This window comes from Aristolochia californica, unplaced genomic scaffold (assembly GCF_029961685.1).
Source record: "Aristolochia californica isolate CCGP_79_NKW_82.1479 unplaced genomic scaffold, dmAriCali1.0.hap1 SCAF_3, whole genome shotgun sequence".
In the NCBI taxonomy this organism is placed as follows: domain Eukaryota; kingdom Viridiplantae; phylum Streptophyta; class Magnoliopsida; order Piperales; family Aristolochiaceae; genus Aristolochia; species Aristolochia californica.
The window spans coordinates 42,997,111-43,023,987 of NW_027181992.1; the positions used below are offsets into that span (position 1 = coordinate 42,997,111).

The window sequence follows — 26,877 nt, forward strand, 5'->3', positions numbered from 1 at the left end:
GGTGGAGGTTTTGGTTTCTCTGATGCTAAAGCAACCAAGTGATAAAGTCCTTCTCATTGTTCACTCAAACCAATCGTCGTCCTCATCATCAAATCCTACAAAATACACTAATGAGGAAAAAGGTTATTGAACAATTGAGATCTCTGGTAACTCGATTCACTGACATTAAAATCCACCTTAAAGGATGTCACACCAAGAACATTTTTTAAAGTAACAACGGAAGTCAAAGGTAAATTCCCAATGGAAGTAAGCGGACCTTGTTCTCCACTTGGCATAAAAACTGGTGGCAAAAGGGTGTTCTCGCTACTGTTGACGAGCAAAGTTGAAGATGAAGAAATGTGGTATGTTGCAGCATTGTCAATAATCAATTGATGGAGTCGCAATAATGTTTGCAACAAACTTGAGGAAGCGCCAACAACATTACCTTTAGGATTGGTGGATTGTGTTATCCCTTTTCCTTGCATAATAGATAAGATTTGTTGAATTTCAAATTAGAGAGGTCATTCACCACTGATGGCAATTGCAGTATTGGATCCTCCTTGACATTTTTTATGGAAGATTGATGACTATTGTTGCGTTTGAAATGTGTACTTCGTTGAATAGGCCTTTTTAAAGATGTTTAGGGTGGTTCGGTCGGTACCCATTTAGCTTCCAACATGCTTCTTGAACATGATCGTCACAGTCACAATAAGATTAGTGCAAATTCAATTAGGAGTGTTAGAAGAGAAACCTTGTCCACGACGAACAGTCAAAGCTACTGGTTCAGTCTTTTGAACAACCATGGTTGAGTTCGTCGTTGTCTCACATGCAGTCCCTAGGCTTTGCTGCTTCTCTTCTTGTACAAAGGAAGAGTAAGCTTTGGCAACATCAGGAAGTGGGCTCATTAATAGAATTTTCCCTCGGATTGCATGGTAGGACTCATTGGGGCTCATGAGAAATTGCATCAGTCTGTGTCTCTTTTGGTTTGTCCCACAAGAGCAAACCGTGTCATTATAGGATCCTAGATCATCCCATACTCTTTTAAGTTTTGTGTAATATGCCGCAAAAGTCATATAATCTTGAGCAAGACAAGCAGTCTCTCTCAATCTGAAAAATAAGAGGGACATCGCTTGGAGAAAAACGATCCCGAAGATCTTCCCATACCTCCTAGATGGTGGTCGAAAAAATGACAATGTCTACAAGATCTGGTGTGAGTGAATTGAGAGTCCAAAAGAGGATCATATCATTGCATTTTCTCCATGAAGTATAATCGTCTGGTTTGGTTGTGGCAGACAACAATATGGTGGTTTTGTTTATGAACCCTAACTTGGATTTCACATTCAAAGATATTGTCATGGCTCTACACCATGTCGAATAGTTATCCCCATTGAGAGGCCTGGAAACAAGCATCATTCCTGGATGATCGGAATGGTAAATAAAATATGGATTGGTAGCATCAAGCTTGTCTCCATTCGAAGTTTGATCATTCACCATGATGGTGGAAAATGGTGATAAAAGGAGGGCAAGGAATAATTTACCCCGAACAGCGCTGGACACCAGAAAACCAGGGTTTGAGTTGACTTAACAAAAAAATTGGTGCAGCTCAGCTCAGTTCTTCTTGACTCGGCTCGGCTGAGTCTGGAAGAATGCGCTAATTTAAATCAGTGCAACACCTAGCTTGGTGCTGTAAATCGGGTTTCCTTCTCGCATCTCGCTTTCAAGTAGATAGAGAAGAGTGGGAGAGAAAAAAATAGTGCAAGAATGGGGCACGATGGCAGCGAATGACGACGAATGGCGGTGAACGACGACTAACTGTGGCGAACGACAATGAAAAATGGTGAGCAGCCAATAGTAGCAAATTGTGAGGAAAGGTTGGGTGGATGGTGGCGAATTGACGGCGAATAACTTGGCAAAAATATTTAGAGAAGGAAGCAAAGGGCAGAGAGAAGAAAAAACTAAAATTGCTCAACCTCCTGGCCGGATGAGGGAGCAAGATCAAGAATGGAGCAGAGGTTCTGGTCTGATACCATGTAAAATCAGGGAAGTCAAGTTTTTCGTGGTAATTTCCATTGAATGAAGAGGTAATTTATTGAAGAATTTTACAATTTGTAATTGCGAATCTCGATATTTATACAATCCATTTACAATGGTTGATAACTTGAACCTTGAGCTTATCGGTGATTTCAACCGTGATTTTCTCAATAAGAAATACCTTTCCAAAGTTTCCTGGAAAGGCACTAACAAGGCCTTAGTGTCACTCTTCAAGCATAAACCTCAACTCTCTTTGGTCATTTTCTACCAAAAGCAAAGATTATTGTATAAGAGCCATGATCATTTAAAGTTGGAGTTGCAAATACAGACTGAACAGGTTCTCCTCATGATTGAAAATCTACCTCAAATTTTTGTACAATGGTTGGTGGCAACCTAGTGACTTTGTGCAACAGTAAATAAGGTGTTGTAGCTCAGTCCAATGCAAAGGCCAAATACAAGGATATGGCACAAACAATTAGTGAGATGTTTTGGCTTGGCTTTCTAGTGTAGACTCCAATGCAACTTTATTGTGACAATCAAACTACCATTTATATTGCTACAAATCTAGTGTTTTATGAAAGGACAAAACACATCGATATTGATTAAGAACATTTTAATTTTGTGCTTGAAATTAACTTAATACCTAAAATTCTTTTTTAGACTTGTTCCATAATTTTTCTAAGAGTGGGATGTATGCCCCAACCCCATATTTTAACATGGAAAACTTTGTTAAAGATATAATTACAACAAATAATAGGATAAAGTTCCTGTAAGATCTCTTTGCCACTTACCATGCAAAAAAGGAAGAGTTTCAAGACATTTGACTATCCAGAATATAGTCCCCTTACACATGTATATGTAAATATTAACTTTGAAATTATCCTTTGTTGATTTTCAGGACTCCATGAATTTAGCTCATGGAGAAAAAATGAAAGAAACCCATTAGGAGAAAACTGGAGGAAGAAGGGTTATGGAATTGATTATTCCTAACCCTCCCCCTGAAGCTCTATTTATAGATTTATGAAACTACAATATTATAATAATACCCCTGAACTTAGGGTTTTAACCATTAAACTTTAGCTTAATTACATCAATGCCATCTCTATGAGTTGACCCTTTATTTATCATCCTGCCATCAATGTATATGGACCTATGGGCCTTCTCCTTAATATATGGGCCTTGAGCCCATCTTCTTTATCTCTTAGATGCATGTGTCTTCCTTGGTCTTATGGGCTTGGGCCCATCTTTTAATACACTGGGATATGTAAATCTTCCATGGTTGTGTGGGCTTGGGCCTTGTCTTCCAACATCCTTAAACTAAAACAAATGAGAGGTGGAGCTTGCATACTAATCTCACAACGTTCAAACTAAACAAGACCTATTCTTGATTGGGCAGGCAATTTCTATATTATTATTTCATTTTCACAATCATCTTTTTGGGTCAATCAAATGTTTATTTATGACTCAATCACTCTTTATATCAGTAAAACCTGAAAGTGGGTCCCAACTTTTCTTTGCGGTTTCCTTTAAATTAAAAAGGCTATTAAGATTTTGTTAAAGTTGTTGACAAGAATCTTAGACTAGAGAAACAAAAACTAATGAGTGCAAGTGTCGTCTTAGTAACATCGTACTGGAAGATTCTATCTTCGATGGAGATACAAGAGTAGCTACAAACTGTGTATTATGGGTATGCAATTATGTCATTTTGTTGATCATCTTTATGGGTCAATAAAGAATTCTTAATCACCTGATGAACTGCTAAAGCCGTGTGTTGAATTTAGGATCCCATTATTAGAACCTTGAGCAAAGTAAGAGAGGGAGAGGTGAAGAAAAGAAGAAGAGAAGAGAAGAGAGAAAGGGAGAGAGAGAGCCTTTATGCTAAGAGAGAGGTTGGATGAATTAAGAGAAGCAGAGAGAGCCCAACTGTGGGGCACAGTCTACCCACTTTCTCAGAGTAGCTTAAAAAAACACTTCTTGGATGAATAATAGAGTTAACTCACACTGGATGTTGGGCACAATCGTATCCTCTATAGGTAGTGGGGTCTATAGGCATTGCTCAAAAGTGATTTTAAAAAATAATAAGAGGGTAATGAGGAATCACCGGAAGATAATATGTTGGCGCCACCATGTGATTTCTTCTTCATCAGAATAACCAATGCTGATATCATTTAGCAACTGAGAAGTCCTTCTTCAATAATAATGTATCAGTTAGAGAGACACAATAGCAGTAGCGGTTATGGGCATATGCTCAAATAACACGTATTAAATAATGAAATTCCTTAATAAGGACACATGAAATAATCCACAACGAGTTCATCCTTGAATAAGGAGAATATGCACCAAATAATAAGCTAGAACCGAGCAATTAACTACTTGTAAAGGATGAAGTAAGAAAATAATTTCCAAGCTTTGGTAAACTTCAAGCCAAGAACTATTGATCCTCTTAGGACTGGTAAGGGCTAATAATCAACTCAAGAAAGAATAGATTAAGTACAAGCTCAAAAAAAGTATTTGTGAATCCTCTTATCACTAAACTTAGTCTGAAATGTCCTTCCTTGGTAAATTGAGGTAGCCCGAGTTGATGATGCGCTTAGGTCAATTTTCCATCTCAATTTTTCATCCACTAATTAAGGAGGCTAGTAGTAGTAGCTTCACAATAGCTCAAATATGAATAGCCATAATTTGTTTAAGAATAACCAACTCGGCTCAAGGAAGAATCTGAGCCCATTCTTCAAATTTCAACTTGAACTCAATTATTGACTTTAGACAATTAATCATGCACTTAATTAAAGAAACCAAAAATCATATCTTTCTTAATCAAAAGGATGATAAACAAATTATCTACCAAATCATGATCTTGATGAAGATATTTCATAAAATCAGCCACTTCCAAATATAAATAAGGAAACTTTCCCTTGTATTATGGCACAACTTACCAAAAAATCTATCTTTTCTTGCTTTAATACTCAAGGATATCAAATTAGATTCTTCTAATATTTCCAAATCACCAAAAAAATCTCATAAAATTCGTGGTTGGCCAAAAAGGTTCATAATTCAAAATAGGAACACTTCATCTCTTTGACAAATAAATCAATGAAAGTTTTTGAAAATAAGATGATCTTCTAAAAATTCTTTCCAGATATTATTAGTTAACAAACAGAAACTTTCCAACGGTAGATCATGAGATACTTTCCTGATATTGTTAACCAATAAAAGCAACTAAAAAATGAAGCAAAAAAATCAACTTAAATTCGGATATTCACATGCAACAGGATACCGACTTTATCTTGGATTCTTCCAATGCAAATATCTCCTTAAATATAGATAAGATTGACATGAAATTTTCTCCTTATGAAACTAGACTTAAATAAATTTCATCCAAATATAACTTCTCTTCACGAAATATAATTCTTTTGAGATAAATAATATGATAGATTGTGGATTCTGTAATTTGGCCGAACTGAGTACTCTTTCTCTTTTGGCCAACATGACCATTGACTCTTCTGAGATCGATATATCTGTATAAAAAAATAATATTGAGAATTGGTTGATGAGGTAAGAAAATAGGTTTACATATATTTCTTTTGATATATAATTCTCCATATAAAGTCTCATTTTTTATGGCATAAAATGGCTCAAAATTAGAAGTTTTCAGACTTTTCTACTCCTTGACCTTTGCTGCTTTAGATATCAATTTATCTTTCTGTAAAAATTTGATCTCAACTATTCTTTTTGAGTTGGAAATTAGACTCAATCATCTTTCCAATGATATATAATTTTATATATGAAACAAAATGTAAGAGAGTTAAAAGTTCAATGAAAAACATGAATTTTGAAAGAAGACTAAAGGAAAAACGAGAAACTCTTTTTGTTTCTTTTTTTTTTTTTTTTTCTTCCTCCCTTTCTTCTCCATTTTCTTCTCCTTTTCCATCTCAAATATTTCCTCGCTCTGATACTATGTTGAATTTAGGATCCCATGATTAGATCCTCGAGAAGAGAAGATAGAAAGGGAGAGAGTGCCTTTAAGTAAGAGAGCTTGAATGAATTAATAGAATGGGAGAGAGTTTGAATGCTCTACCCCAAACCAAAGGCTTCTATTTATAGTTTTTGAAAGGATGTTGTAATGTCTATAATGCTCTTAGGGCTACAAGTTTTACCTAAGAAAAGACATAAGTACACATGTTCCTCTTTAACTAATTACATCTTTGTGTCATCTTTATGATAAGTCTTCTTATTTACGATGTGGTGTGACATTTAATTACGTCGGCTTTTATACCTCGCAATTGTACGAATCGTTCATGTAATCTAGTGGTAAGCGAGGGTCATATCCACAGGGAGGACTGAATTTTGTGTATTCTTCACTCAACTAGCCTAACCAAATATGATGAATTAATCTGAACTAAACACATGATATCCTAAATTATCATGCAATGATCTAATTAACTACTTGCACAACAGGAAACATCAACTCTGGATTTTACCATGATTCGTGCGTCTCTCGAGCTCCACGTAACCACGAGTCCGGATTCTCAATCTTTACTTCTAGCCCCTCTCGGGTGCCTAGAGTTAATGATAGATATCAGATTACAATAGAATGCAGAGAATCAATTTTCTATTGTGATGATGCTAAAATTACAAAATAGGGCAGGCGTGTAATTCAGGTTTCCTATTCAATTGACTTAAAACTTTAATCCAAACATTCCCACAACAAATCATTCTCATAATTTAAATCATGGATAAGAGATTGGATTTAAGATTCTAGAATCTAACCTAAATTATAATCCTGACCTAACTAGCTAATTACTCAAAAATTCGGAAAACAAATATTCAGTAAACATCCATTCTCAAATCAAATTTAATAAGCATTCAAAACCTAAGTTCAAACTATAGGAAACTAATTAAATTATAAAATGATGGATTACTCCCCTTCTTCTTCCTTTCGCTTGGGCAGCAATTTCGTTCTCACGGTTGTTGCGATTTCCAAAAATTGAGGGCTTCGGATTACAAGAGCGAGTAGTCGGGGGTGGAGATGACGTTGACAAAGAAGAATAGAAATCCACTGAGGGAGGTGGTGTGTCGAAAGATGGAATGGAGCCATAATCCTCTGACCGACTCTCTTGAGTCCTGGTCGGAAGTGCGAAATTGACACCGGAGGGTGGTCGGAATATGGAATCGGCGCAGGAGGAGCCCTCTCGGGGCACCTCTCGGCCTGGCGAGCAGAAAATGGCAGTGTCGAACTCACCGTGACGGAGACTCTCTTGAGGTCTCCTTGGGTCTGTTCTCGTTTTTCGGACAGCGGTGGACGAAGGTGGAGCGCGGCGGAAGGCGGCTGGGGGGAGCCCTCTCGGGACTTCCCTTCGACCGGTCGGCGGTAGCTTGAGAGACTCTCTCAGTCTCTCTCTTTCTCCTCCCCCTCCTCCTCGGGTCTCAAATCGATTTTCCCTTAAAATTCACCTACCCCTTTCACTAATGGCATTTCTATAAATATCTCCCTCTCCACACAAAATTCTTCTGAAATTCCATAATTAAATCCATAAAAATTATTAAAAGCAATGAAATAAACCCTAAAAGCAATGAAATATAATTCAAGAGAGAAAAATATGCAATATAAGCAGTGATTAATGCCAAATTCAATAAATGCACGTTTCATTTGAAAATCGAGAAATAACCACCTATAACACAATTATAAGGGCTATTCTATTTTAATTAACCTAGTTCTCATGTCAGAATATGGCATCTATCACTATGATGTCACATCTCTTGAACATGTCGATCTTCTCCTTAGATGTGTGGGCTTTGTTTGGTCGTATGGACTCAAGCCCATCCTCCAACACGGTGAAAGTGGAAAGTGGGCTTCCCAAGGTTCAGTTTAATTTCAGGTTTCCCATACAGTCAAATAGAAAATTAAGATTGGTGTGAGACTCGAAAAGGTGAAACACCTTTTTTACTTGTCCATGAGTAACAAAGAAAAAATAATATAAATCTTTGTTTATGGTGAAACCACAAGTATTTTCATTAAATGAATCTTTTTACAAAGGGAATTTCACCAAAATAACCATGTAAAACAACTTATTTTGAAAAACAACAACGTCATCAAATTATTTTGAAAAATACCCAACTTTGACCGGTCCACTGCACATGTGTACAGTCAAAAGCGACACGTAAGCTTTGACTGCTTACATGTCGCCACATCATCAGTGCAATGAAGTTAGATGAACACGTCGTCTGCCATGTCATTATTTTGCCACATCATCTGCCACATAAGTTGACATGTCATTAAACAAAAAAATTGAATAATTTTTTTCATAAAAAATAAAAAATAAATAAACTTTTTATTTCCCCGCTCATCTTTCTCTTCTCCTCTCCTCTCTTCTCGCCCCCTCTCCTCTCCCCTCTCGCAGTGCCTACTGCAGCCACTCCCCACCGCTCGGCCTCGCCCTCGCCCTCACCCTTGCCCTCGGTCTCGCCCTTGATGCCCCCCTCTCTATTAAAAAATTAAAAAATTTTAAAAAAAATAAATCGATAATAAAATATGATAAATTAGTAAGAGTAAGATTTTTTAATTAATTAGTATATTTATTTTATTTTAAATATAAGGTAATAAAAAGTCTATCCATAAATTTGAAAAAAATGAATTGATAAATTTGATTTTTAAACTCAAAACTAAAATTTTCAAAAATTTTAATTAAAATAATTTTTAAATCGATACTATAAAAAGTGTTAAATAGGTAAGAATAAGATTTTTTATAACTCATTATTTGAAATATAAGGTAATAAAAAGTGTACCGATACATTTATTTTTTAAACTCAAGTAAAATTTTCATATTTTTTCAGTTAATAAATATTTTTAATTGATAATAAAAGGTGTTGTAAGATTTTTAATTAAATAATATATATTTTTAATAATTTATTATTTTTTAAATAATGTGATAAAAATTATACAAATAAATTGTATTTTTAAACTCTAAAATTGTTTTTTGTATATTTTTTCAATTTATAAATATTTTACTTTTCTAAATATTTTAAATCTAATTAGCATTCTTATATATATATATATATTTAAATATAAAGTAATAAAAAGTGTAACAATAATTTTTTTTAGTTAATAAATATTTTTATTGATATTAAATGGTGTTAAATAAGTAAGAGTTAGTTTTTTAATTGTTTAGTAGATTTTTTTAATAATTTATTATTTTAGATATAAGTTATTAAAAAGTGTATTTGATTTTTTATGTTTTTTTTAATATTTAAAATTTTATTATTTAATGACGTGGCAACTGGCATGGCAAAAGACGTGGCGAAATAATGGTATGGTAGACGACGTGTTCATCTAACTTCATTACACTGCTGATGTGGCGACAATCAAAGCTTACGTGTCGCCTTGTACATATGTGTAGTGGATCGATCAAAGTTGGGTATTTTTCAAAATAATTTGATGATGTTGTTGTTTTTCAAAATAAGTTTTTTACATTCTTATCGTGGTAAAATTCCCTTTTACAAACCATCAATGAATGAATAAAAGCCTCCAGCCCAAACTTCCGTGGCATCTTGAGAAAAGTCTGATCAGTGAGAAGACTCTCTGAGCCAACCTGGTGGGCATTGCCTACCGTGAGCTCCACCTACAGCAGCGTCGCCAGCCGCTCTAACCCGCCGTAGAGTATACTTCACGTCGAACAGGACTGCTCTGCGTCAAATTCTTGACGAGATAGCCGAAGTCGTAGGAGCCGTGGAAACTGACCCATGCACGCCGACGTTACCAACAAGCCCGGAGGAGAACATCAACTGAGCAAAGTCGAGGGAAGAAATCTCCTCCCTCTTGTTCCGATCAAAATCGATACCATTCTCTTTCAGCATCGAGATGGCGCTAGCGGCATGGAGACTGCGGGAGACGTCAAAGTCGGAGAAGTTGAACTCCGAGACGTAACGGCAGTTGGTACCCAAATGAGGGAGGTTTCCGTCGGCATCACGGAGAGTGAGTTCGGGCTGTTTGAGCTCCTGGTAAAGGACTTGTGGCTGGTTTCTTTCGTGGACAGAGGGCGACTGCAAAACAAACCCAGGAAACTCGGTGTCCATGGAGACGTAGTGAGACAAGAAGAGGGGGGACCATCCACCCTCCTCCCCTCCTCTCCAACCGAAAACGAGAGGTGGGTGGAAGCTCCCTCCTGTTTGTGTGCGTGGAGAAGATTTCCTCTCCTCTTATGAAGAGGACAATTCCTATATGGATCAACCCCAAGCAATATGTCCTTCAAGGGGCAATGTACTCAAATGTGTGTTGATGCAAAACAACATTTTTCTTACCACTAGATAACAAGTGCAATCTCATCCCTATCCCAAGATAAAACACCAGGGTTAGATGGTTTCACCTCTATCATGCTAAGGATGGGATTCAGTAGTAGGTGGCATATGTGGATCAGTTGTGTTCCATTTGCTTCTTTCTTATTCTTGATCTACAAGAAGACTCGTGATTAAAAGCTCAAGAGGTCTTAAAGAAGGGGACCCTCTCCTTGATAAGAACCCACATGCGAAAGGTCCTTTTATCTTTTCTTAAAAGTTCAAGAAATAGTGGAAAGTGAGAGGTGAAGAGGGTTGGTAAGAATAGGGAAGAAGAGAGAAGTAAATCAGAGAAAGAGAGTGAGATAAAGTGAGAGTTAGAAGGAAAAGAGAGAAGAAGAGAGGTGCCAGGGCACGAATTTAAGAGGAGAAAGAGAGACAAAAGAGATTTTGGAAAAGGCTTAGGTTATTTTTCATTCAGCCAACACCCCTATTTATACTTTTTTCATTGCCTCATTTGGAAAACTTCTCAATCAATTAGGATTCCCTAATTATATAAATCAAAGGAAAATTACATAATTTAAGGAGAAATTCTAAGAAACTACTAAATCAAATAAAATTTTAGAGATTTTCAAAAAGAGGGGAGTAGAACGTGTAGAGATCTTTTAAAATGTAGAAAGTAAGATTTTTGTTTTACTAGCCTCTTTAAATTCTAGATTTACCCTTGAGCTATCTTCTTATGCAAAAAAAAACCTCATTTTGCCCTTCAACCTCCATGTCTCTCATGCATATGTGTCACCTGCTAGTTTTTGAGGTGGTGCCCTTCCTTCTTCCTTCTTCCTTTCTTCTTGTCTTAGGTTCTTTTGAGGGAAATTGAGTATTATCTTACTTTCCGCCATGTTGTTCATCATTATTGATAAGTCCATGAGCAACATGTTCACCTTTGTAAGTGATGTTCTTCCTTCTTCCTTCTTCCTTTCTTCTTGTCTTAGGTTCTTTTGAGGGAAATTGAGTATTATCTTACTCTCCGCCATGTTGTTCATCATTATTGATAAGTCCATGAGCAACATGTTCACCTTTGCAAGAGCCAGGCACTAGCTAAAGCCCACTTTTGAGACCTATGACTTCGATATCCCAATGTTGCAATTTGCAAGGCAACATCTTGTGCTTTTGAGAGGCTATAGTCCACCAATTGTCAACTTCTAGGTCCACCCAGTCTTATAAGAAGCTATATCAGGCAAAAGAATTAAATGGTATAAGACTACAATTTATGGTATTTGTTGTCCCAAAAATAATTTCAAACTTTTACTAATTAATTCAAATTTTCGTACTTACAAAAAATAAACGCCTTAAGATACTTAGCTATGTGGAAAAATTCCTTCATTGGTTGAAGTCCACACTCCTCTCTTGAACTACTCCTTGATGGTAGGTCCTCTCACAAGATGAGATAAGAGTCTATTCGAGGATTGGTGTAACCTCCTCATAATATGTTTGTATAATTTGGCACCAACGAGGATTCTTCCTCTATCTTAACTTCCCACTCAAACTCAAACTCTAGCTTGTTAAGGTGTCCTCCAACAATTAAATTTAATCCCAAACATGGGGTCCATTGTGCACAATGCCCATAAAGTTTTAAATAAAAATAATTTTCATTAAAAAATAAGATAGCTATTTATAAAACCATTTATAAGAATCAGAATATCCATAATTTTGACAATAATTTTTGGATTTATTGATATCTCTCAAAATTATAATTTCACCCTTATGATGAGTTCTCTTGAAATAAAAGATCTTAACTCTCTAGACAATACGGGTTCTCCAAAGTGGCTAGATGCATCACATGAAGTATTTCTGTGATCATTTTCTCACCAAAAGGATCACATATCTCACAAAAAAGTCAGGTAATTTCCAAATATCAAAGGAAGTGAAATAAGAAAGTAATAAGAATTATAGGTTCGAGGCTTGATTACCTAATCAAGTGGGCACCCGTCCTTTATGCTATGCACACATGATATTGTGACATATCATCAATACATGGTCTTATATCCAATACCCTATATATGAGAATTATTGCACAAATGTCTAAGTGAACTACTCCAAGTTTCACAATTTTCAACCTAGACAAAATTTTAAGCACTAAACAATAATGCATATACAAATTAAAGAAAATATATTCAGTGTATAACTATATAACAAAAAAGATAACAATAATTGCATCCCAACTCATAATTAAATTGGCCTTTCGAATCCGACGTATTTGTCAACCCAATCTCCCACAACTACATGTATTAGCTCGATGAATTAAAAGTGTTCAATAGGAAATCCGTTGTCGGAAGTCAATTGAATCCGATGCATAAGTGAGGTGAGAAGGGAGGGAAGGCAATGGGCGAAAACGAAATAGTGAAAAAACACTAATTTGGGCGTTCTTGGCGATGGAAAAGGTTGACATGAGAGTTTGAGGAATGCAAGATCAGGTTTCATTCTTAGGGTAGACATTGGGTCATGGCGTATCCGATCTAACCCGTCCCTGGTTTCTGATTTCACCTTGTGGGGATCATGGCAAGGAAAAAAATCCAGGTTTCGGGTTAGGGATGGATTTTCCCAAATCTGACCGGAACCTCACCTATTGAGGGGGGGAATGGTGGGGTTTATGTTAGGTTTATGGAACAGGACGGAGATGGTGATCGAGTTTGATGATTGTGTTTTTTTTTTCAGATTCGGGTTTCGATATCCGGATCGGATTCAGATTCGGATTTTGATCGAAATCCATGTTTTATAGTTGAACTTTCTGAATTTTGAACCGATCGAGTGCGCCTACTTTTGTCTGATCGAGGTTTTTTGTGGTTTTAAATCAACAAAATGATGTCCTTCCAGCCACTCCCGGTCTGATTTCGACACCACTAATTTAGGTGTTTTCCTACCTAAAAAGTTAAAACAGATTTCAGATCGGACCTCAGGGTTCAGACAAGTAAAATTATTTTTTTATCCTTGTAAAATATATTTAACTCCTTCAGTTCTCAATTTTTTCTCATTTGGCTTCACAATTTGTTAGAAAACAGGTTCGTAAACCGTACTTCCGACAATCAAAATGAATTCTATCGCCTGATTGCTTTTTTTAACAGTGCGCCTTTTCAGTCTTTGACCGCAAAATTTTATTTTCTCTCTCGGCGACGGCTTCTAGAATCGACAATTTCTGCCTACTTTCTTTTCTTAATGTCGTCGGAAGCGGGATTGAAGAGGTGTTGATACTTATTAGGGTCTTCTCCAGGCTACCGGAGAAATGGCGTTACAGTGGATTCTGGTTTGCCATCTGTGCCTTACTGTCCTTGTTGTTGTCTCATTTCTGTGCGGGCAGTGGCCAATCTTTGAAGGAACCTTCATTGAGAAGATCAACTACTTCATCACCGTTGGTGCTTACGATTACTTGCTGTAATGTTTTTCTTCATTCTTTTCCGCTTCATTAACTAATTTCTGAGCTGCCTCCATGTTACACTAGTTGTTACTGCTTTTTTCCCCTTTAACTTCAATGCTTGATGTGTTACTGGAAAGGAAACAATCTTTTTTCAGAAATCCCAAAAAATGTTGGTGGATTGGTAGTCGGATTTGCTTTTACGTTATCAATTTATTTCAGTTAATGTTGCGGCGCTTGTGGTAAGCTTATGCTAGTCTTAATTTATCCATGAAATAATTATGGTATTGTTACGGAATTGCCGAAGATCTTTCTATCTCAATCGTTTCCTGAGCAGACTTTGTTTGTCGTCTGGGTATCCATGTCACGCGTGAAAAAGGGTGTCTTTAATGCATCTACAATTTCAAGAGTTGTGTGAGTGCTTGCTGAGAACCAAGAGGGAACAATAAGTTGGCTCTAGTAGGGATCCAGATTCAGGCTCTTTTAGGTCCATCTACTCCCTTAATCCTCGAGCTGGTCTCTGTTAGGCAGTATTTCACACTGTTGATTTCATCAAAACATTTTCCTACCACGTAACTGAAAATGAAAATGACTATCTTATTGTTTTTGTAGGCGAATCTCAGAGATTGCGTGTGGTTCCAGAGGCAGAAATGCAGTTCTTTCAGTTGAGCATTATTGTTGCCAACGGTCAAATCCGATCTTACAGGTATGCACATAATTTTGGCTGATTACTGTGAATGAAACGTCTTGGGCTGGGGCCTTCTGAGTCATCTGCTACATATGCGGCTGTTGTATCACCTCGGTTATGTTACTGATGCTACTGTTAAAACCCTCTGTCTTCTCGTCCTTCATTGACAAAGTGAAATTGGTAAATGTCATATAAAGGGTAGCTAAATAGGTCTATAGACCCTTGGCCAGAAATATTCTTGATGACAATCTGAAATACTGAGGCTTTTGTCACAAATCTGGTTTAATTATTTTAGACTCGTCTTCAAAAGCTAAACTTCTGTTCTTATACAAAAGAAGTGTCAAGTCATTAGCTTTTCTTTGAGAGAAGTTCTAATTGTTGTTCTGATCTCTGTGTAGTTTGGTGGTAAGCTGTACCAGGTCAGGCATTAGCCTTTGATAGTAACTTATTTGCTTCTCTATTTTGAAGAAAGAATGAGTCATCCAGTTTTTCAGCTGTTAAGGTGCAAATTTGATATTGACAATTCATTTCGAATTTGCCTCCTCAGAAATTAACTACCCCTGTGTGTCTTTGGTCAACCTCTCAATAACCCTTTTCTTTATGCATATTTGGTTTAAATTCAATCAACTGAAGTATGCAGCACTATCATTCACAAGAAAAAAAAAAAAAAAGTCTCAGTCTCCTGTTTCTGTGTTTCAGTTAGTTTATCAGTATGAAAATGTATTCAAGCGTTTACGTCAGTATGATTACAAGCTCTTTTTCTTACTGTGGCATGCTCCTATTTGCAGATCATTTACATGGGAATTGTTGGAATGACTTATTTTTTCATCTCCACGTCCTCCTTTAGCTATGTTCCTGGTTATTATGTTTCTGAGGTGCACAAGTATGTTTTAAAATGTTTTTATTTGGTTATTTCCTTCTTGATTTGCCATTAAAAAAAAACATTGTTGATTCATTTTATTAGAGTTTTATTAGTTTGCTTGTTTGTGATTAACAGGTTCACAAGCTTGGTGGCAGTGGGTGTGGGTGTTATCCTCTTTATACTGACTAGCTTCTCTGATCCAGGAACAGTGAACAATGGAAATGTTTCTGAATACCTATCTGCCTATCCGTATGATAATATCATATTTACAGAGAAGGAATGTTCAACATGCAAGATCCCAAAGTAATTTGTTCTGTTAATTTAGTATTTCTGAAAATTCTTTTTGTGGGTATTATACTGCACCTTATGGTATAAATTGTGCTAATGCTAGGCCAGCTCGATCCAAGCATTGCAGTGTATGTGATCGGTGCATTGCCCGATTTGATCACCACTGTGGATGGATGGTAGGTACTGGGTTGAATCAATTCCTTTGCTAGGTTTTGATGAAATATTTAATCAATGTATTTGATGGAGCTGATCATGGACTATTTATTGTTTTAATCCATTTTCAGAATAACTGTATTGGTGAGAAAAATACCCGGTACTTTATGGCCTTTTTACTCTGGTGAGGCTTTATTTAATCATTCTGCTTTATTTGTTTAAAACCTAACACTGCTTTGAGATTATCTTAATGCTCTAGTGGATTTTTTTGTTCTACATATGCTCTTATGGTTCACCATCCAAGTGAAAGACTCAAAAAACACTCAGTTCTAGGTTTAAGAACCACCCTAGTTCTTAATCCTTATTAAATGGACAGTGCTGTTGTCAAGAAGAAAAGGGGGAAGCACCGGGTCACCACTACCCAGGCATCATTAGCTATCGTGCGCCCGGGCCAGATGGATATAATGGGGAGTTTTCGTGATTGCTCTCCTGTTATCAGTGATGATGTCATTGCAAAGGCTCATGACTTTTGCCACTGTGGTATAACTTACTAGAGCATTGGGGCTTCTTTCATAGCCCTCATAACTTAGAAGACCAACGTGGAGCAGCCCTCAAACTTCTGCCCAATTAGTATCACCACTAGCACTTATAAAATCCTTGCAGGGTTGTGAGCAAGCAGACTCAAAGCTGTGCTTCCCATTGTCATCCATCACAGGCAGTACGCATTCATCAAGGGGTGCAACATTCTGGATTCAGCATTGACTACTCATGAACTTCTCTATTAAAGTTTCTAAAGCTCACCCGATTCACCTTTGAGCTAAACTTTGGAAAGGTCTTCGACCAAGTCAATTGGTAGCTCCTTGACACCCTTCTTGGCCAAATGGGCTTTGTGCAGAATTGGCGTTTCTGGATTCATAGTTGTGGATCTTCTGTCACTTACTCCGTCCTTATCAATGGTGCTGTATGTGGATTATTTAAGAGTACCCGTGGCATCAGGTAAGGAGATCTCCTATCTCCACTTCTTGTCAACATCATCGTCGAATACCTTTCCTCCTTGGTCTACTTGGCCAAAGTCACAGGCTGTATTCTGCCCACCACGGACCATGTTGAATTCGATGTCCCAATCCTTTAGTTTGCAAATGACACCATCTGCTTTGGTGTGGGTACTATGGACCAAATCCGAAAGTTTCAGGCTCTCCTCTGCTTGTTTGAAATCTCTTCTGGGCAGCAGATAAATTGGAGGAAGACTACTCTCATTGTCTATCACATTGATGTTGATTCTTTGAAGAAATGGCTGATTTCCTGGGCTGCTCCCTAGACCATACTCCATCCACCTACCTCGGCCTTCCTTTGTTTAATAGAAGGCCAAATGCGGCTCTCTGGTCCCTTCCGATTGAGAAGTTTGAACGTTGGCTGGCCATGTGGTGTGGTAAACTTTTCTCCACAGTGGGCAATCTAACTCTCTTGAAATCTTGCTTAGCTGGCCTACCAAATTACTATATCTCCTTTATGCGTTGTCCGGCTTCTGTTTGCAAGCGTATTGATGTTATCCGAAAGCGCTTCCTTTGGCATGGATCCGATGACGCATTCAAGTATCACCTCGTTAGTTGAAAGGATATTTGCTTCCCCAGTTCTTTGGGTGGGCTTGGAATTTGGCCCACTACTGAGATGAACTGCCATGCTCCTCAAATGGGTCTGGAATTTCAACGTTCAGCGCAGATGCATTTGGAAAAATATGATCGCCTTCAAGCTGCAATGGTCGAGAGCGTGGTGGACTGAGGGACGAAACAACTGCCATCTGTCCCCTATCTGGAAATCTCTTCTCCCTCTGCTCCCTCTTTTCAAAGCTGCAACGTCTTACTTTGCTGGCAATGGCCATCAAATCCTCTTCTGGCGTGATGCTTGATGTGGTAGGCATCCTCTCATGGATGAGTTCAGTACCTTATTTGCAATCTCCGTGCGCCAGGATTCCTCCATGGCTGAAATTTGGAATCACCAATCCTGGAACTTCCACTTTAGACGTGGCCTGAATGGTGGTGACTAGTGCCCTCTGCAATCTTTTATCTACCCTTGGGAATGTGGTTCTATGGGCGCAAAGTCAAGACAAATGGATCTGGAGGCCATGCACCAGTGGTCTCTTCTCGGTTTCTCGATTGCTTCAACCTATAATCACATTAGAGGATGGGAACCCAATGCCTTTAAGCATGCTGCTGTCGTTGCCTGGAAACTTTCTGCCCCAAATAAAACTAAGTTTTTCATTTGAACGGCCCTCCAGGAACGTATCCTTACTGAAGATAGCCTCCATAGACGTGGCTACACCAGCCTGAACAACATCTGTCCCCTTTGCAGCACCTGTGAGTAATCTATCCCCTTGGCCTCATTTCTTACTGGCTGCATTCCAGAAAAGAGTTGTCTTCCCTGGGGGGCATGTCTCTTCGTTTGCACTGGCACATCCTTGATCATATGTCTGGTCCCTCCAAGACCCCTGCCATGGTTGAGTGGTTTCCTCCTCCCCTGGGTGTCATCAAGTTAAAACTTTGATGGTAGCGACATCGACTGTCCTGGGCTTGCTGGCTTCGGGGGTGTTTTCAGAAACTCCTCGGGTGAGGTCATCCTATCCTTTGCTGGCCCTTTGGGTGTTGCTGACTCAACCCCTGCCGAAGTCTCTGCCCTTCTCCACGGGCTGATCACTTTTAAGGAGTGACTCTCCGGTCATTTGCTTATTGAAGGCGATTCCAGCATCGTTATTGGCTGGTGCTCAGGTTTTTCCAAGCCTCTTTTGTGCCACTGGCTAATCTTCTATTCCATTTATGATATAGTATCTGTTATTTCATGTTCTTGGAATCATGTATATCAGTTTTGCTGATAGACTAGCCAAAATGGGGACTTCCTTCCAATTCCTCATTGTCTGGGAGGGTCCCCCCCCCCCCCCTTTCTTGATGTAATTCCCTTTTAAAATTTGTTTATGACCTGTTTCTAAAAGTGAATGGGATTCATCATACCTAAGGCTGTTTGGCTTAGTGGTATTCTCTTTACATCAGGTGCGTCATGTCGCTAGTTCGAATCGTGCCACACCCCTCTCAAAAAAAAAAGTGAAACAAAAGGCTGTAGTAACTGTTTGAATGCAAATCATTCTGAAAAATAAGAATCTAAGAGAAAGATGAAAAGAAAGGATGGTTGAAGATAATTGTTTGGCCCCTCACACTTTAAATATATATTTGAATGTTATTAGTTTCTTACTTTAAATGATACTCTAATAAAGAAACAAATTAGAACTATTTTTATGAGGAGTATTTTTCCTCATTATGCTTAAACACCACAATGAGATTTGTCAAATATTAAGGGCATTTTTGTCATGTTACATATTCTCCATGAGTTTGTAGGAATGTCATAAAGCTTGAGTGAGTATTAGAAGTCTATGGTCTAGATTAAATCTTATGCTGATATGTAATTAGGGAGATGTGAAGTTTTAAGTGTTTTGTTTTTTTTTTTTTTTTTTTTTTTTTTTGAGAAAGAGATGAATTTATTAAAACTAGAAGTAGAACAAACAAGATGAGGCAGGCCTCCCCCTTACAAGAAGGGCATGGAGAGAGGACCCCTAGCTTAGCACAACCATCCGCAATAGAATTTGCAGATCTGGGCACATGGGACCGAATACAAGGTGGGGAAGAATGTCAAGAATGGAATAGTATACATCGCAATGATGCCATGACGGAGAAGAGGGAGAGAATCATCATCTAACAATCACCGTAGAATCTCCTTGAATGTGGAACAACTTGGAGAAGTGTTCGCAGATGATGATGAGGCCTTTGAGGAGGGCTTGAAGCTCGACAACTGTGGAGTAAAAAATGGCCTTAGGTCCAGAATAGGACATGAGTTGATTACCACCTAAATCATAGAAGACACCACCGTAACCCTCCATGCCAGGATTGTTGAGAGAACTGCCATCTTGATGAAGCCCGGATTAGGGGGTTGCCACTCCTGCAACTCTAGAGGCTTTGATGGGGCTCCCATTTGAGTAATGATACTCCTGTTATTCTTGAGCAAAAGCCCAGAGAGAGCGGAGAATTCCTTCCTGGAATGGAGCCAAGAGGAGATGAGGTTAGTAATGGAGGAGATGACCCGATCATGGGAAAAATGTTTGGCATTGAAGCTCCTATTGTTGCATTCCATCCAAATGCCCCAAGGGATGAAGGCAACACAAGCAGAAATGATTATCTTTCCCAATTTAGGGAGGGGAACCCTTAGAAGCAAATGCCCAACCGAGAGGATGTCATTCGGCAAGCAAAGCTGAAGCCCGAATCGACTGAGGATGCTCATCCACACGGACCAAGAAAAGGGGCAGGACACAGAGGTGGCAAGAGGTGACATTGAGGGTACCATGATGATGAAGGTTAACTGCAGTGAGAATTCTACTAAGCCCGACACTCCATAGGAAGAATTTAACCTTCGAGGGAGTAGAGAGATGCCAAATAAGAGCCACCTCATGGTTGGGGTTGTCGAGGTCCATCCCTTGATGAGGGAGTAGGCAGAGGAGACAAAGAACATACCACTAGCCTCTGGCCACCAAATCATTGAATCATCCAAAGCATCATGATGCCTAGAAGAGGAAATCACCTCTAACAGGCGAGAAGCAAGAAGGTCATCTGCATCATCAAGACCCAGACGTAATTGGAGATCCCACGCTCCCAAACCTCAAGCATCCGCAACCGACAGGCAGCACTTCATGGAGGCCCGCTAGACGCTACTGAAAGAAGCCTTCAGAGGCCCGGAACTAACCCACCAATCCTCCCAGAAGCGAATCGAGAGACCATTACCAATGTGGAGGCGAATGCTTGAGCGGAACAACAAGAGGGGAAGAAAAACAGCTCTCCAGATTGGATATAGGGCAACTCTCCTCCCTCCTGAGTCCACCGCACCTCATGCCAATTAAGCTTGAACAACGACATTTGTCTCCAAAGGTTGTTTTCGGCAATGTTGAATTTTCAGATCTATTTGAGGAGGGCTATATTCATATCCTTGCCCCCTTTAGATTTGGAATTGCAAACATCCTTCCAACCCATCAGATGATACTTGAACTCAGTAGAGGTACCTCACCAAAGGGATTTCCTCATCAAACCGTCAATTTGGTGGCATATTGAAGCAGGGCATTGCATAAACAAGAAGAAATAAGTTGGATACCAGCCAAACAAGATTTGAGAAGGGTAAACCTCCCAACTTTAGAGAGGAGACGACCCCCTCCAGGTAGCCAAATGATTTCAGCCTCTCAATAGCCGTGCTCCATAGGTCCTTGTTGATGCAAGAGGTGAAGAGGGGGAGACCGAAGTAGGTGGCTGGAAGGGTAGAGAGAGCAACCCAAGGGATTCGCCATGAACCGAAGTTCCTCCGAGTTGATGTTAAACCCCTGTTAAGTTGGGTCCAAGGCTCATCCAAAAATGATTAGCCAACTTAGGAAGCATTTGTCCTAACTAATAAACTCAAGATCTTTGTACTCACTAATCCATGTGGGATTATTCCTTAACACTCCCCCTCGCGTGTAGGCCCTCTTTTTTCTGTCTCTACAAGTAGATAGTTTAGGTGTAAGCCCTTTTTTGTGGCTCTACAAGTGGATAATTTAGGTGTAGGCCAACATATGAGTACCCGCTCTGATACCGTGTTAAGTTGTGTCCAAGGCCCATCCCAAAATGACTAGCCAACTTAGGAAACCTCTTTCCTAACTAATAAACTCTATATCTTTGTATTCACTAATCCATGTGGGACTATTGCTTAACACTCCCCCTCAAGTGTAGGCCCTCTTTTGTAGCTCTACAAGTGGATAATTTAGGTGTAGGCCCTCTTTTGTGGCTCTACAAGTGGATAGTTTAGGTGTAGGCCCTCTTTTGTGGCTCTACAAGTGGATAGTTTAGGTGTAGACCCTTTTTTGTAGCTCTACAAGTGGATAATTTAGGTGTAGGCCTATGTGAGTACCTGTTTTGATACCGTGCTAAGTTGTATCCAAGGCCCACCCAAAATGATTAGCCAACTTAGGAAACCTCCTTCTCAACTAATAAACTCAAGATCTTTGTACTCACTAATCCATGTGGGACTATTCCATAAAACAATTATTTGAAAATTTTTTTTGATGAATAAAAAAATTGTTTGAACTACAAGAGTTTTATTAAAAAAAGGAAATGAAACAAATACTTTATTTGAAGGATGCCCGAGATGTTCATGCCAAATACCAGAGGGAGAATCCATGGAATAACAAGATGGTTTTTGTGGGTAAGGAACACAGTGATGCAGAGAGAATGATAAATAAGTTTGCCTATGGAAATGAGGTTTAATTGGAAAATTGGGACACATAAAACATATGAAGAACCAAACTATAAGAGAAAACCACTTGAACAACATGTATAACATTGACATGAGAACCATCTAGTAATTCCACTATTTTGTTCGTAACAACTCTCCAAGATGTCAACAATTCAGGACAACAAACAATATGATCAACTGCTCCACTATCGAGGATCCATGTGATTTTCTTACTTTGAGAGGAGAAGTAGAGGGCTTTACCTTGAAGTTCGTCATGGGTTCAGGAGTTACCCACATGATTTGCCATGGTAGACTTGTTATTACTGAGCATTTGCAGGATTTGCTGGCATTGCTCCTAAGTAAAAGGAAATGAATTGAAGATATTCTTCTTCTCTTTGTGCTTAGTTGATTCTCCATTTTTGAGTTTTCGACAAAAATCAACTGTGTGACCCTTACATCCACAATAAGTGCACTTCAAACGTAAATGACAATTTCCAGTGTTGTGACCGTCTTTGTACATTTTGCACACATATAAGTACCACCTTTCTTGCTTAAATTCTTGACGGTAAAAGTTGTTGCCTCAGGTTGAACGATAATCCTTTTAGCGGGTACATCTTTCTGTCATTCATGTCGGAGCACGAGGGAATAAACTTTACTGATATTTGGCAAAGGATCCATTGTCAATATTTATCCACGTACTGCATTAAAGGACTCAGTTAATCCCATGAGAAACGTGATTATTTTCTGTGTTTCCCGATAAGATATTTCTTCCTTCATGGTTCCACAACTATAGTGTGAGATAGGACAAATAACATCTCTCTCATCCCACAATCCTTTGAGCTAGGTGAAATAGGAGCCAACAAACAAATTGTGCTATACACAATCATGTATCTCATTTTCAATATGAAATAATTGAACATTATTTACCTGAGAGAAACGATCGCATAGTTCATTTCAAACTGTTTGTGCTCTATCACAATAGAACATACTCGTCGCAATATCCTTGGAGATTGAACTCAATAACCAGGTTTTGACAAGATTGTCACAACGAATCCACTGTTGCAATTCATCGTTGCTTTTCATGTCTGGTCGTTTTATTGTTCCATCAACGAAACCATATTTGTTCTTGACGATTAGAGCCATAGTCATGGAATGACTCCATGTACTATAATTCTCCTTAGTGAGGAGTTGTGGAAAAGGACTAACCCAGGCTGATCTGAATGGATACAGTGGGTGATTGGGGTTAGCAAGTTTGAATGATATTCTTGCAATATCCGTATTGAAAGGTCATCTAGTTAAGCGGTAAATATAAAGGATCGACGTTGTAATAGTGCGTCCTTGGAGCCGGAGACCATTGGAAAGGCTTGCCTGTCTATGTCCTGATAATGGCACATGTCTGTCCCAACAACGGGAAGAAAGAATAAAATTATCGGGCTTTGTGCACTTCTTGGACTGCACGCACGTGTTCGGATTTCAAGCGAGACCCTCAGTTGTGTGTGTTTGACATCCGTCTTGACAATGGGAAGATAATAAAATTCTTGGGCTGCACTCGTGTTCGGATTCCGAGCAAAACTCCTCAGCGGTGTGTTTTAATTTCTAGGTATGCCTCAGGGCCTGTGCACTTTTTAATTTTGAAATGTGAAAATGTTGATAGTTATGCATCAAGGTGTGTGCACATATAAAAATTGTGATAGATAGAAACACCTCGAAACGCGTGCATTTTCTTTGAAACTCTCTGTATGTGCTGCAATTCACCGAAACATGATGGAGGAGCCGAAAACGGATCACAACGAAGCTGAAACCCCCAACGGGTGTCATGGATTTCTGTTTATCGAGAGGTTTTAAACCTTAATGGAATCGTCGTCGGAGCCGGAAACGGCAGCTAATCGAAAGATGCCTGATAAGTTGTCCGTCGGTCAGAAACAGAGAATTTTTTTTTTTGGCAAGAGCAAAGTCACGATCCGAAGTGGCGAAATGACCATTGAATAAGAAATTTGTCCGCATTCGGGACTAAATGGCCAAGTCTCTGTTTACCGAGAGGTTTTAAATCTCGAAAGTGTCATCGTCGAAGCTGGAGATGGCAATGAGACAAACGACAGGAGATTTTTCTGGAACGGCGATTTCAGGATCGGCAGGTACGCTTCCGACTCCGCTCTTGCCAGAATTTTTTTTTTGGGCATGCGATTTTCTCTTTTTTGACCGGCGACGATTGATTCGTCGGCGGTGGCGACGGCATAGAGGAGATCTTCTTCTCACTGGTTTTCAAAAACTGCTGCTATCAGCGGAAGTCCTCGGCATGGGTTATCATCGAACGGTGCTTGACGGAATCGTCGCCGGAACTGACACTCCTCGGCATGAGGTTATCGTCAAACGGTGATGCGAATGGTCTCGGACGATGCTGCACTTTCTCTGTTTCCAGAAACAGAGACTCTTCCCAACACCTCTGGTTCTTCCTGAAGCTCTGATACCAATTGTTGTCGGAAGAAGAAAGGAAAACGAAGAAGACAAAGGATTTTACGGTGGTTCGGCAGTGTGCCTATGTCCACCGGAGTGACGGCTGGAAAAGTTCACTAATTTTATATTAAACCCTAGAGGTATTTGTGTAGGAAATACACAAATACTCCTGTACAAAAATACCCCTCAACCTCATGTATGAGCCATATACTTCAACATTTTACACTAGCAAGCCACTTCATTTTACTTTTTACTTCTCCAACTAAATGAGTTTTCAATTTCAAATGCACAATATCCAACGGTAGATTTTCTATCCCACCTGGACCTTGCATAATCTGCATATGAAAAAACTTCTTTCTATAAATGACTATGAGGCTTAAAAAACAATTCTTTCCTGGTGTTCCTTTTAAGTACTTTAAGATTCTCTGAGCAACTTCCAAATGAACTCTAAGTGGAAGCTCCATGAACTAACTTAACATGCTTGCAGTAAATGATATATTGGTGCGTGTAACTGTAACTTAAATCAATTTACCAGTTAACCTCTAATACATTGCTTTAAATTCATCACTGTCCTCATTGTGAAGATCATTGCTAACTTCCATTGTTGTATCTGTCGATTTAGCCCCTAGTAAACCATACTTCTGTAGCATATCAGTAACATACTTCATTTGACTTAAAATAACTCCTGCTTTACTCCAAACAACTTCTATTCCAAGGAAGTACTTGAGCAAACCTAGATACTTGGTCTGAAAGTGCTTAGCCAAAAGCTCCTTCACTTTTTCAATTCCCTTTTTATCACTTCCTTGACAAAATAATATCATTTACGTACACAACTAACACAACAATTTTAAATATTATTTTCATAACAATTAGTGAGTGATCACAATGGCTACTTGTGTACCCAGAGGGCAATACTACCTAGCTAAACTTATCAAACCAAACCCTAGACTCTGCTTGTGTCAATAGATTGCCTTTTTTTAATCTACACACTTTCATAGTGTCTCGTTGAGCAACATATCTAAGAGGCTGTTCCATATACACCTTTTCTTGAAGATCACCATGCAAAAAAACATTTATATATATTTGTTATAAATAAGTTTGTTAGGTTAAATAAAATTCTGGTAAAGAAACAAGTCAGGACTCCTAAAAGGAGTATTTTTACCTATTACACTCGAACACTACAATCAGATTCCCCATTTTTACCTAATATACTCTAAGAGTAACCATTGCTGGCATATGGAGAAATGGATTAACTTCAAGCAATAATTCAAGGCATCCACATAATTTTCATGTGACCACTTGTTACCCAGTCTTGAGTCTGTGTCCTCATTTTCTAGAGTTCCTGTAAGTTCAGCATGAAATATAGTTCCCTTTTATGTTCTAGGAGTTGTTAGACCATTGACTAAATTATTCTCAATAAAATTGACATTTCATTATTGTATTTTTTTATGCATGCCTCATACTGAAAGTGTTTGAAACAATAGCTTCTTAGTATAAACTATCTTTCTGATTATGCATGTCTACAGATAATGAGATTTGCTGTTTTTCAGGCATTTCTGTCTTTGCCTATATGGTGCAGTTATACTTGGCTTGATTCTCGCTGGTGAACTAAAGGACCGTAAGGTGGTTTACATTTTAACAGGTACCCTTATGTGTTTTTTTGGCTCCTAATTAATGATTGAAATGCTTTTTGACTTTTTATAAGGTGTCATTTGCTTTATGTGTGCAGTTTACTATGGCATTGAAAATTCTTTTTCCAGTTTAGCTCCACATGTTGTACAGGTGAGAACTAGTTGTACAGATACATATAAGATGTAGTTTTTTTCTCCTAAACAACAATTTGGCATGTTTCAGTGGTTGTTGGGATCATTTAACACACAAATACTCCTAATGGTGTTTCTAGCCGTAGTATCCTTGCTGCTGGCTGGTTTCTTTGGATACCATGCTCATCTTTGTCTCACAAATACAACTACAAATGAGGTAGGCACTAGTTACTCCTGACAAATATTAACTCAATGCAGCATTTGATGTTCTAACTTCCCACTTGAAACTGCAGACGTTTAAATGGCAGGACTACATAAGCTGGAGGAGGAAACTCAATGAAGCAAAGGTCAGCAGTGCAGCTCTGAAAGCTAGCATTAGTGGGATGAAGGGAGAGGCGAAGCATCCAGAGAGCAAATGGAAGATGTTCTTTCGCAAGTCCCCTTTGGAAGCTGAAGGGGTTGCTGTTGTTAAGAACAACATCTATGATAAGGGAGTGTTCCACAATCTGTATGAGATAGTGTATCCTTTGTCAGGGAGAGCATCATTTGCACACAGGAAATTGAAGTAAAGAAGCATATTGTTTTTGCACCCCAGCTTAAGATGTGAAATATGTTGATCGTGTGCTGTACTATCTAAAAATATATCTCTGTTTTAGTATCATGTCAAAAAGTGATATTAAAACTGGTC

General features: G+C 38.6%; 2 protein-coding genes and 1 pseudogene across 3 annotated transcripts; 1 reads left to right on the forward strand and 2 right to left on the reverse strand.

The window, feature by feature from the left end:
• Positions 1 to 107: 107 nt before the first annotated feature.
• LOC137959577 (uncharacterized) lies at positions 108 to 1,473 on the reverse strand (annotated as a pseudogene).
• Positions 1,474 to 9,699: 8,226 nt separating this feature from the next.
• On the reverse strand, positions 9,700 to 10,083 carry LOC137959579 (probable CCR4-associated factor 1 homolog 11). Its single transcript, XM_068806939.1, has one exon. It carries the CDS (start codon positions 10,081 to 10,083, stop codon positions 9,700 to 9,702), a length of 384 nt encoding a protein of 127 aa, XP_068663040.1.
• A 2,538-nt stretch (positions 10,084 to 12,621) lies between these two features.
• On the forward strand, positions 12,622 to 26,836 carry LOC137960087 (probable protein S-acyltransferase 17). 2 transcript variants are annotated; one of them, XM_068807560.1, is made up of 11 exons: positions 12,622 to 12,722; positions 13,550 to 13,710; positions 14,303 to 14,396; positions 15,167 to 15,261; positions 15,376 to 15,543; positions 15,632 to 15,704; positions 15,813 to 15,865; positions 25,977 to 26,068; positions 26,156 to 26,208; positions 26,281 to 26,406; positions 26,483 to 26,836. In XM_068807560.1, the coding sequence occupies exons 1-11, from the start codon at positions 12,714 to 12,716 to the stop codon at positions 26,756 to 26,758; spliced, it is 1,200 nt and encodes a 399-aa protein (XP_068663661.1). In that variant the 5' UTR covers positions 12,622 to 12,713; the 3' UTR covers positions 26,759 to 26,836. The 2 variants fall into 2 exon arrangements, with proteins under 2 accessions (XP_068663661.1, XP_068663662.1); XM_068807561.1 differs by lacking the exons at positions 15,632 to 15,704; positions 15,813 to 15,865.
• The last annotated feature ends 41 nt before the right edge of the window (positions 26,837 to 26,877 follow it).